The sequence below is a fragment of the Anolis carolinensis genome, chromosome 3, assembly GCF_035594765.1.
Source record: "Anolis carolinensis isolate JA03-04 chromosome 3, rAnoCar3.1.pri, whole genome shotgun sequence".
NCBI lineage: Eukaryota > Metazoa > Chordata > Lepidosauria > Squamata > Dactyloidae > Anolis > Anolis carolinensis.
Genome location: NC_085843.1, coordinates 33,945,223 through 33,963,268, shown reverse-complemented (window position 1 = coordinate 33,963,268; position 18,046 = coordinate 33,945,223). Strand labels below are relative to the sequence as shown.

General features: G+C 38.9%; 1 protein-coding gene across 5 annotated transcripts in view; it reads left to right on the top strand.

Annotated features, from left to right (window-relative positions):
* The window catches only part of stard13 (StAR related lipid transfer domain containing 13), a 272,259-nt gene extending 265,672 nt beyond the window's left edge, over positions 1-6,587 (top strand). For all 5 annotated transcript variants that reach the window (XM_062974708.1, XM_062974710.1, XM_062974709.1 and 2 more), the window contains 3 exons: positions 379-596; positions 2,079-2,255; positions 4,764-6,587. In XM_062974708.1, the coding sequence (XP_062830778.1) occupies positions 379-596; positions 2,079-2,255; positions 4,764-4,881 (513 nt within the window). In that variant the 3' untranslated portion in view covers positions 4,882-6,587. The remainder of the gene's footprint in view (positions 1-378; positions 597-2,078; positions 2,256-4,763) is intronic.
* Positions 6,588-18,046: the final 11,459 nt, after the last annotated feature.

The following is an 18,046-nucleotide window of genomic DNA, read 5'->3' as shown; positions in this document are numbered from 1 at the left end:
TGACAGTTCAGATCCAGTTAGCTCCCTTCTGTCAGCTTCCCATGTGAGGACAATGAGAGAAGCCTCCCACAGGATGGTAAAACATCAAACATCCGGGCGTCCCCTGGGCAATGTCCTTGCGGACATTCTCTCACACCAGAAGCAACTTGCTGTTTCTCAAGTCACTCCTGACATGGAAAGAAGAATACTATCTTCTGTAGTGGAATCCAACATAGCATGTAGTCCTGAAAATGAACTGGAAAATAGATATATCACTTTTAATCACATAGAAGTAATATAGGCACATAGACAAACTTCTTCAAATCAAACCTATATCTCACCTAAATGTTTAACGTAGTGTTCCTTTCACCTCCATCCCCCTCAACATCTTGAATTCAGGTCGGAGATGGGAATCCTCTAAGGCTATGGAAGGCTTCTGTGGAAGTCGAAGCTCCTCCTTCTGTTGTCTTGAACCGTGTGCTAAGAGAACGGCACCTTTGGGATGAGGATTTCTTGCAGTGGAAAGTCATTGAAACGTTGGATAAGCAGACTGAGATCTATCAATATGTTTTGAACAGTATGGCTCCACATCCTTCCAGAGACTTTTTAGTCCTCAGGTACATTATTAATTTACTGTTAGAAGCAACTCAGAATGAGCTAGTTTACTGTCTACCCATCTTTCACATGTATTGCTTTGTATTTCGTGTATCATTGTGTCACCTCTAGCATTCATAATATTTTCCCCAAATGATTCGTTTTGTTGTTCTGCTCCTTGAAGTTGTTTCTGATTTATGCAAACTATCATGCAAACCTACCTCAGGGGGTTCTTGGAAAGATTTGTTCAGAGGGGGTTTGCCCCTGCTTCCTTCTGAGGCTGAAAGTGTGCAACTTGCCCAAGGTCATGCAGTAGGTTTCCATGTAGATTTGATCCCTGGCCTCCAGAGTCATTGTGCATTGCTCAAAGCACTACACCATGCTAGCTCTTTCCCAATGATACTTTTTTCTAATTAAAAAATCGTGTGTTCTGAGCTGTATTTGTGGAGTTCTCTCATAAAACGTTAAAAGTGTCCACTTTCTTAAGCCTAGTATCTGAAAAAGGCTGTTGTTTAATTTGTGCAGCTGCATATGTTGTCAGAATTACATAAACATAGCTGATCTAATTGTTCTGACTTTTCCTCTCTCTGGAGAATCATTGTTCTTTGCACGGAATTTATTTTATGCTGAAATAAAGTTTAAAACAGAGGCAACACATGAAAAGAAAATGGAACAACTGGTAGAAAAATCAAGAAACCTTCTAATTGTAATCCTTAGTATAGCTAAATATGCTTGTGGGACAACTAGAAGAAAACAAGCTGAAGAAATGTTGTGATTTATTTGATATGTGCAATATATTGTGCATAGTGTGTTGTACATATGAAGTGGCTAAAGTGTAGATATACTCACTTGTTTTTGTTAAAAAAAAGAAAATGCAAAAGCAAGTTTACAGTTGAACAGTAAAATAATAATAATAATAATAATAATAATAGCAACAACAACAACAACTTCACAATCATGGAAAAAAATAAAGTTTCATCATCAGTGTTGTAAAGGATCATCAGTGTTGCAATCCCAGGTGACAGCAGATTTGATGAGAAGCAACTGGAAAAGCTTACATGATATGAGGATTTAAAGACAGAACTGCAAAGACTCTGGCACAAGCCAGTAAAGGTGGTCCCAGTGGTGATCAGCACACTGGGTACAGTGCCTAAAGACCTTGAACTGCACTTAAAAACAATCAGCGCTGACAAAACTACCATCTGTCTGCTGCAAAAGGCCACCCAAATTGAACCTGCACACATTATTCGCTGATACATTACACAGTCCTAGATACTTGGAAAGTGTCTGATGTGTGATCCAATACAACAGCCAGCAGAGTGATCTTGTTATGTATCTGATGATGATGATGATGATGATGATGATGATGAAAAACAAGAAGTCCAAAGGAGTATGTTTTCTAAGTGAAGACAAGAATTGAAAGAACGTTGAAATATTAGATATCAAGTTTAACTGTAATTCTTCCTTCCGCCTAACATTTTCTTTTTTTCCTAACATTTGAATAGGACCTGGAGAACAGACTTACCAAAGGGAATGTGCATCTTAGTGGCCATCTCAATTGAACATGAAGAAGGTCCTCTGATGGGAGGTGTGCGAGCAGTTGTTATGGATTCCCAGTATCTAATAGAGCCTTGTGGGTCTGGAAAATCTCGTCTGACACATATCTGCAGGGTTGATTTCAAGTAAGTACCGTTGGTTCCAAAATGCTCATTAAGGAAAATCCCAGGAGCAAACCTTCTGAACAATGGGCTGGATCCTGTTAAATGCGTAACTAGCTGGTAACAGATTTCCCAACCCTATCCTACCTGTGGTAGCCTCTCAGCTTCCCTTTAGCTACATGATTGTGGATCTAGCAGAGCAAAGTAAATCGAATTATCTCAGTCCCACCATTAACACTGGATATCTGTCTGAAGAAAAGACAAGAGATTAATTAACATTTTAAATAAATCTTTCAATGAGGGGTGTTGTATTTTAGCTTCATCCTATTTAACCCAAGATCAATGTGATGGTTACAGGCAGGCCCAGAGTTACAAACACCGACTTACATACAACTCCTAGTTACAAATTCCCCTTCCGAGAGAGAGATTTCTCTCACTTCCTGTTGTCTCTTCACCCATTTGTAACTGATTATAGTCCACTTGCATCTAATACCAATATGTGGATATAATTTTGTAAGCTGCAGAAGGGATTCAGCAGTTTAATTCATGTAATTTTTGTACTTGGGAGCATCTAATTTTTCTTTGGAGTCACAAGGGAATCAACAACAAAAAAACACCACTTGGGGAGAAAATGCTTTCTCGATTATTTCAACACAAGTTATAAATCTGAAAAGATATATTCTTTCAGTAAAGAATATATGTTGAATTTATTTTTTAAAATAAAGTAATAATGTATCACTTTCCCTTTGAGCTGATCCCTCCCCTTGGTGCAGTAAAGATGACAAGCATTATTATTCTTAAATGTTTTTATATTGCTGCTTGGAGCTTCGGTTCTGCACCCAGCTGTGCATACGAAATTTGACCAAACTAAGATTTCCTTTCTGCATTTGTGACTAGGCAAGAGATGGAAACCAGTTGAGTGCTGAAGATTTGTTGTTTTTATTAACTCTCTTGGCAGTTCTGTCATAGTTTCCATTTTACAAATGAAAACATTAACCAAAGTGGTAGTCATCCTAAGTCTGAATCCATGCTCTAATATGATGAGGTCCTTAGGACCTCAACACACTAGAGCATAGGTAAGGTTTTCCCCTGACGTTAAGTCTAGTCATGTCTGACTCTGGGAGTTGGTGCTCATCTTCATGTCTAAGCCAAAGAGCTGGCGTTGTCCGTAGACCCCTCCAAGGTTATGTGGCCGGCATGACTGCATGGAGCACCATTACCTTCCTGCCAGGGTGGTACCTGTTGATCTACTCACATTTGTATGTTTTCAAACTGCTAGGTTGGCAGAAGCTGGGGCTAACAGCAGGAGATCACCCCGCTCCCTGGATTTGAACAACCGACCTTTCGATCAGCAAGTTCAGCAGCTCAGTGGTTTAACCCGCTGCGCCATTGGGGCTCCATACACTAGAGCATAGATCCACTTTAAATCCAGTTTCTGCATCCTGCAGAATTATGGGGCTTGTAGTTTAGAGTCCTGGACCTCACATAACTACAAATCACAGAATTCTGCTGGAGGCAGAAACCAGATTTAAAGTGGATCCGTGCTTTAGTATGATAAGGCTCTGAAAACCTATTCACATGTCACAAAAGATGTGCCTCTGCAGGGCTTGTATGTTTCCATTGTGAGTTGACGCCAAAGACTGAAGAGTTACTTTTCTGACTAAAATTCCCACCCACTCCCCTCATCTGATATGCAGTAGAGTCTCACTTATCCAACATAAACGGGCCGGCAGAACGTTGGATAAGCGAATATGTTGGATAATAAGGAGAGATTAAGAAAAAGCCTATTAAACATCAAAATAGGTTATGATTTTACAAATTAAGCACCAAAACATCATGTTATACAACAAATTTGACAGAAAAAGTAGTTCAATATGCAGTAATGTTATGTTGTAATTACTGTATTTACAAAATTAGCACCAAAATATCATGTTATATTGAAAACATTGACTACAAAAATGCGTTGGATAATCCAGAATGTTGGGTAAGCAAGTGTTGGATAAGTGAGCGCCACTGTACTCAGAAAAGTTTTTGAGAAATGGGGGGGGGGGGCATTTTTCACACTGGCATGTTAGACCTATGGGTGCCTGATTGTATATTTACTTCACTCTAATACATATGAGATTTCCATTCTGGATTGGACCATGGAATAGCAATATCCAGCCCATCTAATCATACCTTACACATATGTGTGTTTCATTTTGGAAGACGTGCAAGAAGCTATTCTCTATTGCTTTGCATCACATGCAAGTCTTCTCAGCCAACAACTGATTTCCACTCAGTTTTCAACTATTTAATGCTTTCTCTCTGCTCTATTGGCTACTCAGTTCAAAAGGGTCCCTCAAGTCTATTGCAGAATAGGGGAAGAAGCTGGAAGGAAAATAAAATAGGGTATGAAATTTTGCTTCCATCAACCCAGTTGCAAGCACCTAAATACCCAACCCTGTTTTGTAGCATTCGCAACCTTTAATTTAGATGGAATTTGGTTTGATTTTTTTTAACAATAACCTTTCCTCTTTGCTTTCTCTTCAGGGGTCATTCATTAGAATGGTACAATAAAGGTTTTGGACACCTGTGTGCAGCTGAAGTTGCCAATATCAGAAATTCATTTCAACCCCTGATTGCTGAAGGACCAGAAACAAAAATCTGAGTGATGGAGACTCTGCATGTATGGAGTTCCATGCATGCACAGGAGCCACTGGATTTTCAGCCTACTTTTGCGCAAGTCATGCCTTTTTGGAAGGCTTTGCCATTACCTGGAAATGTCACTCATCCCCATTTCTCACTTCAGTTGATTTCCTTAACTTAAGAACAGTTTCTTCAGGCTTTGAAAACAGACTACTGCCATTTTTGATATTGCTTAATTCAAATATTTGAAAGCTTCTGAGAAGCTTATTTTAAAATGTACATAAGAAATGTAGAAATGTAAATATTGTATATGTTCTGCTTTGTACATAATCTAATTATATATGTATATATATTATTAAGTTTTATATATAAGCTGGTGCTTTCTGGAAGAAATGCTCTACATCTGTTTGGAATTTATTTTCACACTGTTGGATCTCAGTTATCTCCCAAGTTTTGTTAGAATATGCAACAAACTAAATGCTTAAGTTATCCCCCTGTAGCACTATTTCTAAGAAGAAGCATGGAGATGGGCATAGCAAGATAAGAAGACTTTGTTAAGAGAAGGGAATAGTGCATTGTCAAAAGTCATGAACAACAGAATATTAGGATAAATCCCAATAACATTATTGTAGGGTGCTTAAACCACAATCTTTTGATTTGACCTGTAGCTAGTCTAGCTACAATAGCGCTCTCCAAAAAGCCAGTTGTTGTTAACTGTTATCAAGCTGACTTTAACTTATGGTTGAGAGATCTTCAGACTATCCTATCCTCAATACCCCTGCTCAGGTCCTGCAGACTCAGTGCCGTGGCTTCCTTAGATATGTGTATCTCTTTTTGCAGAGGGCACAGGAGCAAGCTCTTTACACTTCATCCAAAACCTACCTTCTGGCTAGTGTTAAACCCCAGCAGTGGTCATTCAAATGCAGTTGATCAGGGCTCTAGGGAGAAGAGCACACAGTCATTTCTTCCCGCTTCCAAGGTGAGACTGGCTGCTCCATTATCTGCTTCTCCCTCCCTGTCGGTGGTCACCAGCAGCAATTTTGAGGACTTGACAGCCATTGGAGTAGGTGTGCTGGGACACAAAACTGCATCATTGGACTGTTTTCCTTTGTCTGCTCAATTTAGGATTTCAGCCAGTGCTTTGTGTAGGAGGGAGAACATTTAGATTCCATCTTGCAGCCAATGATATAGAGTGAAATGGGATCCAAAATGCACATAGCAATAACTAAGCTTTTTAGGGAAGCTCATGCAGATAAAGCACAAACATCTGGTCCATCCGTTTCAAATATATTAGAGGTGGGCAAAACATGATTTACATTCCATATGGGCCATATGATATAGCCATTTCGGTGTCTCTCATCATCCCTGAGAGATGACCACCTCGCCAGAATTCACATGGCAAACATCTTTCTAATTTTCCTTTCCAGAAGTGAAAGACACACTCTGCTGGGTTCAATGGTACAGTCAAGGAGCTCTGGTGCTTCCTGCACCATGGAGAAACACTACAGCTGCCACCAGATGTCAGGAACACCTGTGCCAATAGCAAAAACCTCACTGGCTTCCACAAAACTGCAATGGCCATGGGGTCCTGGTGCGTTGCAAAAAGATGTCCCTAGCCCACATCTGGTTTAACTGAATAGTTGTGCCAACATTCTAATAAACATGTTGCATTTAAGGCCTACAGAAAAACATATCTAGCAATTGCTAATAAAGCATTACTTCCAGCAATATGAGTCACCTTCGTTCTCTCCATCATTGTTAATCATGGTTCTAAGGTATGACCCCCATTTCTATGAGAGATACATTCCTGGAATTCATGGGGTTGTGAAAAGATCTTACCAGTCATGTCAAAGCTTTCCGTAACCAGATCTATGATGGCCCTGATCCTGAATGATTGACCTGGAAGTAACTTCTCTCCCATTTCAATGGGACTCAATTTTCCAGTAATAGTACAGAAAAAGGAGAATTTTCAAAAAGATATAATGAATGAATGAGAATGCGGTAGACTCCTGGTTACACAGCTTATCTGCTTTGAACTGGGTTATATGAGCATACACTGTCATATACATCTAGTTCAAAGCAGATGATCTAGATTCAGAAATTGGATTATGTGGCAGTGTAGATTTTATTTATATACTTTGTTTTATACCCAGTCCTCTCTCCCTCACTGGGGGACTCAATGGGGCCTTTAATACATGTAAAGAGAATGTTTATTTGCATAAAGGGCAAAATTTTGTAGAATCAATCGCACGTTTATGAAGCAATTTATGGAAAACAGGGTTTTCAATCAGACATATGCATATTTGTGTACATGCGATTAGTATAAAACAAACATGCAGTATTATTCCTTAGTCTAAAGCATATTGTTATCCCTTACAATTCCAAGTTGGAGTCACTCTATGTTTTATTGTAAGTTTATGCTTGTTTAGACACCAGGCTGCAATCCTATGTAGACTTGGGTAGGAATGTGCCATAGTAAACTTTGCAGGGTTTGTTTCTAGCACACTTAGCTACACATCGTGTTAGATCAGAATGAGCAATGTCCAACCCATGGAGTACACCACAGGTCAAAACATTTGAGGGATGGGTTAAAAGCTACTTTGAAACTCTGCCGTTGTGGGAAGCTGGAGGGAAGACCTTAAAGGGCAATGTGCTCTACCACATCCTACAAAAAAACCTCACATGTTTTGTCTCCAAGTGCCCTCTAAAAGAGATTTTTCATTATTTTTTCACCCTGGGTCATTTTAGGCCCTAAAAGGCTTTTTCATTTCTAAAAAGGTCTCGCCTCGGCTTGAAATGCTTCAGGAAGCCCAAAAAACCTGGCAATAATTCATTCCTGAGTAGCATTTGGGGGTCAGAATTAGATTTTTATTTGCAAGGGGTGTGATGAGGTCCTGGTTGTTCAAGATTTCCTGGAAAGTCAGTGTGGCCCCCAAGCCAGCCTCTAACAGTGACCCATCCCTGGATTAGATTGCCAGTATTTGATTCATCAGATGGGATCCAACTTTATACAAAAGGACTTTGGCACATCCAATAGAAGTGAGCAGTCTCTTAGTAACAGTTCATCAAGCAGATACTCAGCAGGTAGAAACTTTCCAGCATGGAAATGAAGAAATGGGAAGAGCTTCACTTACAGAAATTTTGCATGCCACATACTTTTAAAAGTGCCATTTTGGCAATGTTATGCAAGGAACTTCTGTTTCAAGCCACATTGCAGGGGGAAAAAGATGTACACTTCATGGGAGTATATTGGCAAGACTTTGTTTAAGCACTAGAATATAAATTTTACTAGTTTATCTTCATTGGTATTTTCTGCCACAAGTTGTTGGGACTCCAGTTTGAAGGCCAGTTTCAGAGTATTGGTGCAAGGAACCTCCAGGAACCATCTGGCAGCACTAACTCAGCCAGGAAAGCAATCAGAAGTTACTCTCCCATATTTCCATCAAGTGATGGGCTGTGAGAGTGCCAGCATATATTAACAACAGGCCTTTGACTTGTGGTTACCATGGACTATATAAATTAAATGTTATCTACTGGTATGTGCTATCAAATGATTGCATAATTTATGTACAATCTCTGGACTTGCACAAATAATAGGTGAGACTTTTGGGAAAGCTCTGGTGCCATGATTTTTAGGCTGTGCACTTTGTCACCAATCTAAAATACTTAAGAGTCTGATTCAGAAAGTCAGATCTAACTAGAAGTATCCTTGGCTGGATGTGTTTGCCTCCTAATCCCAATGAACTAGAAACTCCTATCAATAATTTCAGAAACAAATGTATTGTTCATGGTCACTTTCATCTGACCTTAGTTTCTATATTCTGAGGCTGTGCTTTATGCAATATAGGACCCTGGGGCAAACAAAGCCCTGCCCTTGACCTGCTGTGATTTTAGTCTGCTCTTTTCATCTGTCTCAGTTTCACATATACAAAGTTAACTGAATATTGCATGAACCCGCCATAATAATCTCTGTCAGCACTGTAGGCTGGAAGCTGTTGTGGCTTTTTGTGGATGTAAATGTCATTCCACAAATGCTTGCATTTTCTCAAAGGTTGTGCAGTCATGGCATCCAATTTAGGACTGAGAAAACCATGTTACGAATCCACAGCAATCATTTCCTCTTATTTGCACAACAATGTGGTGGCAATAACTACAGTATTGCTATACTGGCTTCATTTTCCCAACCAATATATAAACTCTTGGCCTTGTTACATCTTGGTCATATTCAGCTCAGGGCTCTTCAAAGGTGCAATGGGAGATCTGAAACAGGATCAGTTTTTCTGCTTTAGCAAACCTAGCCTTACTCATAATGTTGTATTTCCTTTACTGTATTTTGGAGACATTAGAATAGAGTTGGAATAGACCACATGGGCCATCTAGTCCAACCCCCTGCCATGCAAGAAAAGCACAATGAAAGCACCCCTGACAGATGCCCATCCAGCCTCTGTTTAAAAGTCTCCAAGGAAGGAGCTTCCACCAGTTTAATAAATGTTGTTTCCAAACATTAAAATGTTTAGAAACAACACAGACCCAAAGTGCATGATATAGGGGTATGATTTCCCCTTCTTCTGTACTTTTCATCATTTATACATTTATACCAATGCAGCAATATGGCTACACAAAAGGAAGAACTAGTCTAGCCAAGTCTACTACTGATTGCCAATGAAAAAGTACTGACTGGAACAACAATTGGAATGAAAATGTATTCAAGCACCATGAAACAGCCGACTGACGACATGTCAAAAATCAAAGTTCATAAATGATCATTCAAAGTCATATGATAAGCTATACTGAATTATACTGTAAATGTTTAAAGACCAGCCTTATGTCAGCAATATAGCAATAATTGTATTGTACAATATAGCAATATCTGAAATATATTATGAACGTACCAGTATTTCCAAGGGGAAAATGTATCCAGTTAAGGATATGCAGGGAAGCCTCTTGTATTTATGTTGTTCAGGGTTATCTGTATTTTTATCAGGAAATGGTTTTTACTGGTGGACTATGACCCTGTGTTGGGTTGAAATTATGCTACCATCCCAGTATTCGTCACTATTGGATGGGGAAGAATGCTTGGTCTATTAGGAGTTGCATTCTGACAACTTCCGCCATTGCTCTTGGTCAACATGCTGAACAGCTATCCAAAAATAGGACTGGTTAGAACCAATGATACATTCATACAGTTATCTCAAAGATTAGTGTAGTCGTCCCCAAACTTTGATCCTCCACATATTTAAGACTTTAACACCCAAAAGCCCCAACTAACTTAGCCAACTACCAGGAATTCTAAGGGCTGAAGTCCAAAACACCTGGAGGACAAAAGGTTGGGAACAATTGGTTTAGTGTAATGAAATATGTAATTCAGACCAGTTTGCAAAATGTCGTTAACAACATTAGATTCAAACTTCCAGAATGCTGCAGACAGTATGGACAGTTCCAAAATGCAACTTTTCTAAGATCTGATTAAGACATACATTATAATCCAGAGACATGGCACCAGTCTTTCTGACTTGTGTGATCCAATGGGTTGGATCACATATGTTGGATAGTCCAACTGAATTTAATGTAACTTGTGTTAGTCATGATTAACTCTCTTGGCCAATTGGAGTATATCCATTTCATAAAGTACTGACTTAGCATCAACATTACAATGTATTAATTGGCTGTACACTAGAGGGGACTAGCCAGTTGATTAAGACCATGGATTTTAATGAATCTGCCCCAAAACTGGATCTAATATATTGATTTTACTTTCCTAGGTAAAGTAACCTGTCAACAAAAAAACACCACAATGTGACCCAAACATAATATCCCCCTTTCTCTCTTATCCCTTCATATCTGGAGAATAAGTTGAACCTGAGAAACATTTTGGGAATTTGAGAGAGGGAGTCCTGTGAGGGAGTCCTCACAGCCTCTGAGGATGCCTGCCATAGATGTGGGCGAAACGTCAGGAGAGAATACTTCTGGAACATGGCCACACAGCCCGAAAGACATACAACAACCCTGGAGTCAAAATACATTCTGACACTTCAGAAATTCCCAAGAGTAGAGTCAAGCCAAACCAAAGCTACTTTTCACTTTCTTTCAATTTGCTTCAGCTCATAACGACTTGGTAACACCCCAGACTTCTGTCATCTTCCATCTTCTTTATTTTCACAAACTTACCTACTTGCAGGAGGACAGGGAGAGAGTAACTAATGTCACAGCTGACAGCCATATCTTACCTGTTACTGCAGATGTGAACCATTAGAAAGTATATTTTCCTTGTCTTGTTGACCAGCAAGAATTTCAAACAAAATCAAATAAATGTGCTTGTTTCTTCTTGCAACCATGTATCCATGAAGTAGTATGTTCTGTTTTGAAATAAGTGTTAATCGTGTGTTCCAGAAGAATGCTGCCATATTTTCATTAAATGTTGAATTGTCATTGTTATGTCAGTAAGACCGTTGCATTTTTAATTTTGTATGCATATTAATACCTCAATTTTTTACCTCATGTCTTGTTATCCATCAAAAAACCCTTGTAAATATGTAATTGGGAGATGAATAAATATACTGAAGGTTTCAATTTACTTAGTATTTTATTTTGTTGTGGGGCTGGGATTCTATATTGCAGAATATAGTGTAACAATTCCATAGATAGTACTACACTGTCTTTCCTGTCAACTCCCATGCTGAACACAATGTTTAGCAGCTGCAGCTCCTCATCACAATAATTCCTTTTCTGGTGAAAAGCAGAGGGAGATTGGTGAAGTGTCTGGCTATGTTCCCATAGCCAGATGTAAACCAATGACATCACATACCAAGATCTAGCATTTTCTAACAGTTCTATTATTTTTGGCACCAACTACCTGGAGTTAAAAATGATTGTAAATTTTGTTCTCACAGGAAGGAATTGATAATTTTATTATTTTTCTCCTTGTGAGAAAGTCATTGAAAACTACAGTTTGTAAGGTTATGCACAGGATTTATTTTTAAAAACCTGCATGCCTTTTGATCTTTGATTTTCAAGTACACAGAAATAATTCTTCTTAGGCCCCTTCTGCAATGTCATATAATCCAGATTATCAAAGTAGATAATCCATATTATCTGCTTTGAACTGGATTATGTGAGTGTGCACTGCCATATAATCCAGTTCAAAGCAGATAGTCTGGATTTTATGTGGCTGTGTGGAAGAGGCCTGAATTACAGATGCAAAACAAAACAGTTATGTAATGACTCTAGTTCTAATTATTTTGTCTCACCCCCCCCCCCCCAAAAAATCCCGATATTTTAAAGAGAGTGCATTTTCTATGTTGAAAGATGAAAAGTGGTAAACTGTGACTCTTCAGATTACATTGGACTCCAAATACCATCAGTCCCATCCAATGTGTCAGTAATGTCAGAAGTAATAGTTCGGCAACATCTGCAGGACTATTGATTCCCTCAGAAATACTTTAATTCTTGTACATGTTTTGATCCCAGTGACAATAATCTCTCCCTCTCTTTCACACACACACACACACACAGTTATAGCTGCTATTATCCACTGTTGTTGATGCCAATGAGCAACATCAGCCCTACAGATTTTGTATCCAAAGGAACAACTACGTTCCAAGAAAAGGCTGAAATCTATAGCTGTGCTGTAGAAAACCACTGCAGTGCTATCCTGGATATAGACTTAGAGTAAGCAACTATCATACCAAGAAACAGCAAACGACAACAAAGCCTGACTGAAACTAAAGCATAAAACTAGAGCTGGACAGTACAGAATTGAGGAGGCATATTCATTTCATACAAAAGAACATTTTTCTCTGTCCATTGACAGAAGAAACATTATTCTAGAGTTAAATTATAGAGTCTGAAAAATTCCTAGCAACTAATCTACAGGTTGATGCCGAAATTCCTTTTCACATTAGTAACCAACAGTTACAAAGCCTTATTAGATGCATTATAATTGAGTAAAGGTGCTGGTATAAAAAGGTACAGTGAAAGGCAACTGCAGCAGCCCAGAATGTTGGAATCCTGTCGTGTTTGTGAATAAATGCACAAAATGCAAACTGTTGAGAGAATGACTATGCAGGTTGACGGTCTAAAGATCGAATTGTTGCCAATTTTGTACGCCGCCCTGAGTCCCTTCGGGTGAGAAGGGCGGGATATAAATGTTGGAAATAAATAAATAAATAAATAAATAAATCTACATTGCCAGTTAGATATTCAACTGTCAAAATAGAAAATGTTTTTAACCTGATGTTTGTCAAATGACATCTGCATATCATTTCCATATCATTTAGTTCTGCTAAACCAACTCCATAAAATAATTATCATAGAATTGAATAGTAAGGTCATATTATAAGAACAAAAACATTGACAAATCTAGTACTCCCAAACCTTTTTTTCTCCTTTCACTCCTTGCCCCCTTTGTATGCAAATACACACATGCAAATGTTTTTTTCCAATAGTCAACATTATTTAAACACAGAAAATAAAATGGAATGAGATCTCAAAAATGGTCTGTTGTAATATTGGTTTTTTGTTTTTGTTTTTTGTGAGAATGTGTGTTGGAAGATACTGCCCACAAGGTCTCCTGAGATCCTGATGTATCCCTCTGGCGTCTCCCACAGTTGTTTTCCTCTGCTTTAGACAGAAGGATAAGAAACAAAAATCTTGTTTCTCTTCCTCTGTATGGAGAACTGCTGTAGGAATGGGATCACTCCTGTTACTCCATCACCACCCTACTTCCACTCAACCAGTCTACTGGCCATTCAAGGACCACGTCTATCCCCTCAAGGCTTGATAGAGGCTGAAGGGAGGGATTTTGAATAAAGCACAAGAGACACGTGAATTGCCCCTTTGCGCCCCATTCAAAACAAACTATGCATATATTTGAGTTACCTGCTTTTGCCACCAACAGGATTGCAGTCACATAGATACAGAATTAAATATTCTGTTCCTGAAATTTCTAAGGCCAGAAGTGTTATGGATTCTGGTTTGTTTGTTTTTCAAATTTTGAAACACTTCTATTTGCATATAAATACTGACTTGAGATATCTTGGAGATTGGACTCAAGTCTAAACACAAAATATATTGGGTTTTCATATACACTTTATATAAATACTTGCAGTTAATTTTATACACAATATTTTTAATAATTTTGTGCATGAAACAAAGGCTGTGTACATTGGAGCATCAAATGTCATAGTTTGTTTGCTTCTGCTCTAGAGACTAGCATGGAGCAATGGATTCAAATTGCAGGAAAAGATATTCCACCTCGGCATTAATAAGACCTACCCGAAAAGAAACTTCTGGTTGTATATTATGCTGCTTTAGGCCCCTTCTACAATGCCATGTAATCTAGATTATCAAAGCAGATAACCCACATTATCCACTTTGAACTGGATTATATGATCTACATTGCCATTAGCAGTTCGAAACAGTTAATCTGGATTTTATATGGCAGTGTAAAAAGGGCCTTGTAGAAGTCTCCTTCTCTAGAAGTCTCCTTCTCTATTTTTAAACAGAGGCTATGTGGCCATGTGTCAGGAATGCTTTGTTTATTCCTATGTAGTCTCCAAGGCAGCAGAAAACAAGCTTGCTCCCTCCTCCCTATGACTTCCCCTCACATATTTATACATGGCCTCCATCATGTCTCCTCTCAGCCTTCTCTTCTGCAAGCTCAACATGCCCAGCTCTTTTAGCCACTCCTCATAGGGCTTGTTCTCCAGACCTTTGATCATTTTAGTCACTCTCTCTGAACACATTCCAGCTTGTTGACATCTCTCTTAAATTGTGGTGCCCAGAATTGGACACAGTATTCCAGGTGTGGTCTGACCAAGGCAGAATAGAGGGGTAGCATGACTTCCATGGATCTAGACACTATAATCCTGTTTTTGCAAGCCAAAATCCCATTGGCTCTTTAAGCCGCTGAATCACAATGTTGGCTCATGTTTAACTTGTTGTCCACAAAGACCCAAAGACCTTTTCTACACATACTGCTGTTGAGCCAGGCACCCCCCATTCTGTATCTTTGCATTTCATTTTTTCTGCCTAAGTGAAAGCTGTTTCACTAAACCCAGACTTGTGCAGCAGATAAAACCTGCCAATATCATGCAATCAATTTTTGTAAAAGTTCCTTTTTTCAGGACTACTAGGCTTCTTTCCCCCTGCTACCACCATCTACTTTGGTGTAATCATATCGGTATATTGCACCAACTGGATGCCAATGTTGTGATCAATGCATTAATGAATTCTGAGATCAAGCAATCCAAACTCTGCTCCAGCCAACACTCATTTATATTATCTGTGTCAATTGGAAGAAATCTGCATAATTATTCTTTAACTTTTGCACAATGTATTCATTGATTCCTGTAATTTGCATAATGTATTCTCCATTTATTCATAATAGGGACAAGAATGTTGAAGTTCCACATTTAGATATATCCTACATACATGACAATCGAAATTAATGTTATTTCTCCGCCAGCAGAAATAGTTCTCTAATATAAAAGGTAACCTGAGCATCCACATTTCACATAAACACCCATTTATATTCTGGGCATCCCTTAAAATCTTTCATACTTCACTATATGAATGCCAGATAACAACAACAAAACTGCAGGCGATAATTTCATTTTAAAGTTTATTTCCGCCCAAAATGACACTATGGTTTTTTTTAAAAAAGAGCTTATTGTCTATTTAGATTTAAATTACCATAACCGTCATATATCATATACACACAGGATAGTGCCTACAAAACAGAGAGCCTGAAATCAATGTATAATAACTGTGTAAAATATATTAATTCTTGTTCCAATGTGCAGTACTCTAGGTTAGGCATGGGCAAACTTGGGTCCTCTGGGTGTTTTGAACTTCAACTCCCACCATTCCTAACAGCTTCAGGCCCAAGTTTGCCCACGCCTGCTCTAGATAGTAGGAAACATCATCTTCTTTATCAATAATTTCAACCTATTTCACAAATAATTTTATGTAAAAGAATACAAATATACCATATAGTCAACCACCAACTTGTACACAAAATAAAACACAGGGATCTAATTTATATCGGTTTCCAAAGTGCTCAGCTATGTCCACTATATGAGCCCCACTGAAATATATGAGGTCTCCAAAGGAATCAATCCTATTGTTGGTGCTCATGTGAAGAAATATTGAAAACAGACCTGCCATTGCTTGACCTAGAGACGCAAACATGCCACACTGATGCATAGCGTAAGCTTACTCGTTTTTTAATTTCCCACACCAGTCTTGTCCAGCTCTAACTCTTGGAGTTATTTTTTTTTTTTTAAAAACCAAACAATTCAATAGTAGCAAATATTTCAAAAATATCAAGCATTCGTATTTCCCAAAACTCTTTTCAGCCTGTCTGGACTGTAAGGCAAGAACAAAAATCGAAAGTTGGGGAATGAGTGAGATGATGTTTCTAGTCAAGGAGAAAAAATAAAGCATGGGTTTGACAAAAGATATTGCACCAGGGGCCCTTCCACACAGCCATATAACCCAGAATATCAAGGCAGAAAATCCGACAATATCTGCTTTGAACTGGGTTATCTGAGTTCACACTGCCATATATTCCATTTCAAAGCAGATAATGTGGGATTTTATTCAGCTGTGTGGAAGGGGCCTAAGAGGGGTTTTTTTTCTTATAGGCAACATCTTTGCTTTTTGTGGGGCTTGTGTAATGTCAAATTTAATTCAGCAATGGGACCTCACTGTAGAGGATGAGGATTTCAATACTACCTATGGAAGTAGTTCTCAACCTGTGGGTCCCCAGGCATTTTGGCCTTCAATCCTAACAGCTGGTAAACTGGCTGGGATTTCTGGGGGTTGTAAGCCAATACACCTGGGGACCAAAAGATTGAGAACCACTGACCTATGGAGTCCTCGTCATCATTGTATGCCCAACCTCCAAATTTGACTTTAAAAAAACTATTATTCACTCACTCTGGGGGTCACAAAGGCCAATTCAGCTGCCTTTATCATTCCTACATATCTGTTTTGGGTCCAGAGAGGATTTTGAAAAAAATTGAAGTCTATGTGCTACTTGGATCTCCAAAAGCAATAAGCCAAACCATTACAATTCAGGAGCTAGCTGCTAAAAAACACTTTTAAAAAATTGTGTCAGAATTAACTTGAGAACATACTGCAAGTCAGTTTTTGTGCCAGAGAATTGACCATATAGAGATGTTGCCCAGGGGACGTGGGATGTGTTAGCTGGGAGGCTTCTCTCATGTCCCTGCAAGCTAGAGCTGACAGAAGGGAACTCATCCCTTCTCACGGATTCAAACTGACAACCTTCATGTCAGCAACCCAATCTTCATGTCAGCAGTTCAACCAGCATAAGGGTTTAACCCATTGCGCCACCATGGTTCCTTAAAAACCACTGAAACATTTTCTTTTGAATGTTGATGACCTTGTGTGCTTTGCTGCTGAAATTCAGGGAAATGAAAACAGCCTGGGTTTGCAGTATTGTGTGTTTCATCTTGTGTTAAATCCCAAAGAAGCAAACTGGGCACCGAGATTAATCATACTTGCCCAACTTGCCTGAATAAAAGCACATGATTTTCTGCACATTTCTCTTTGAAATGCACTGTAAACTTCTGCCATGTACACCTTCCCAAGGGAGGAAAAAGCACTCCACTTCTGTCCCTTCTGGAAGTGGCTGGTCATTTGTGTAAATGTTAAACATTGATGGATCAAGTACGCTCCCCTGAAGGAGGCTGTTCTTGTTTTCGCCATCTGCTTCTCTGACCCTGGAATTCAACAAAAAGCTCCTGTTTTGTAGCAGATTTCCTATGAAGCGGGTGAGGTGGTAGTCCTTTGTGATACTATAAATTTTTCTCAGGAGAAGGCAATGGTTTACAGTGTCATAAGCTGCTGACACGTCTATGAAGACAGCTCCTGCCTTTCAAACCCATCTTCTATGTGCTGAGTCAGATTCAACACTTGTAATGTACAATTTTTGCCTTTCCTGAAGCCAGCTTGCTCCGGAATCAAACATGGGTCTATTTTTTCCATAATTCTATTTAAAATGAGTCTCTCCAGAACTTTGTAACAATGGCACAACAAGAAGATTGGTCTATAGCTTTTTGAGTCATTATGGTCTTTACCTGGTTTCAAGATGTGCATGAAGAAGGAGTTTTTTGCCTGTGGGTCTCAGTCAATGAATCAGGACAACTATGGGGCAATTG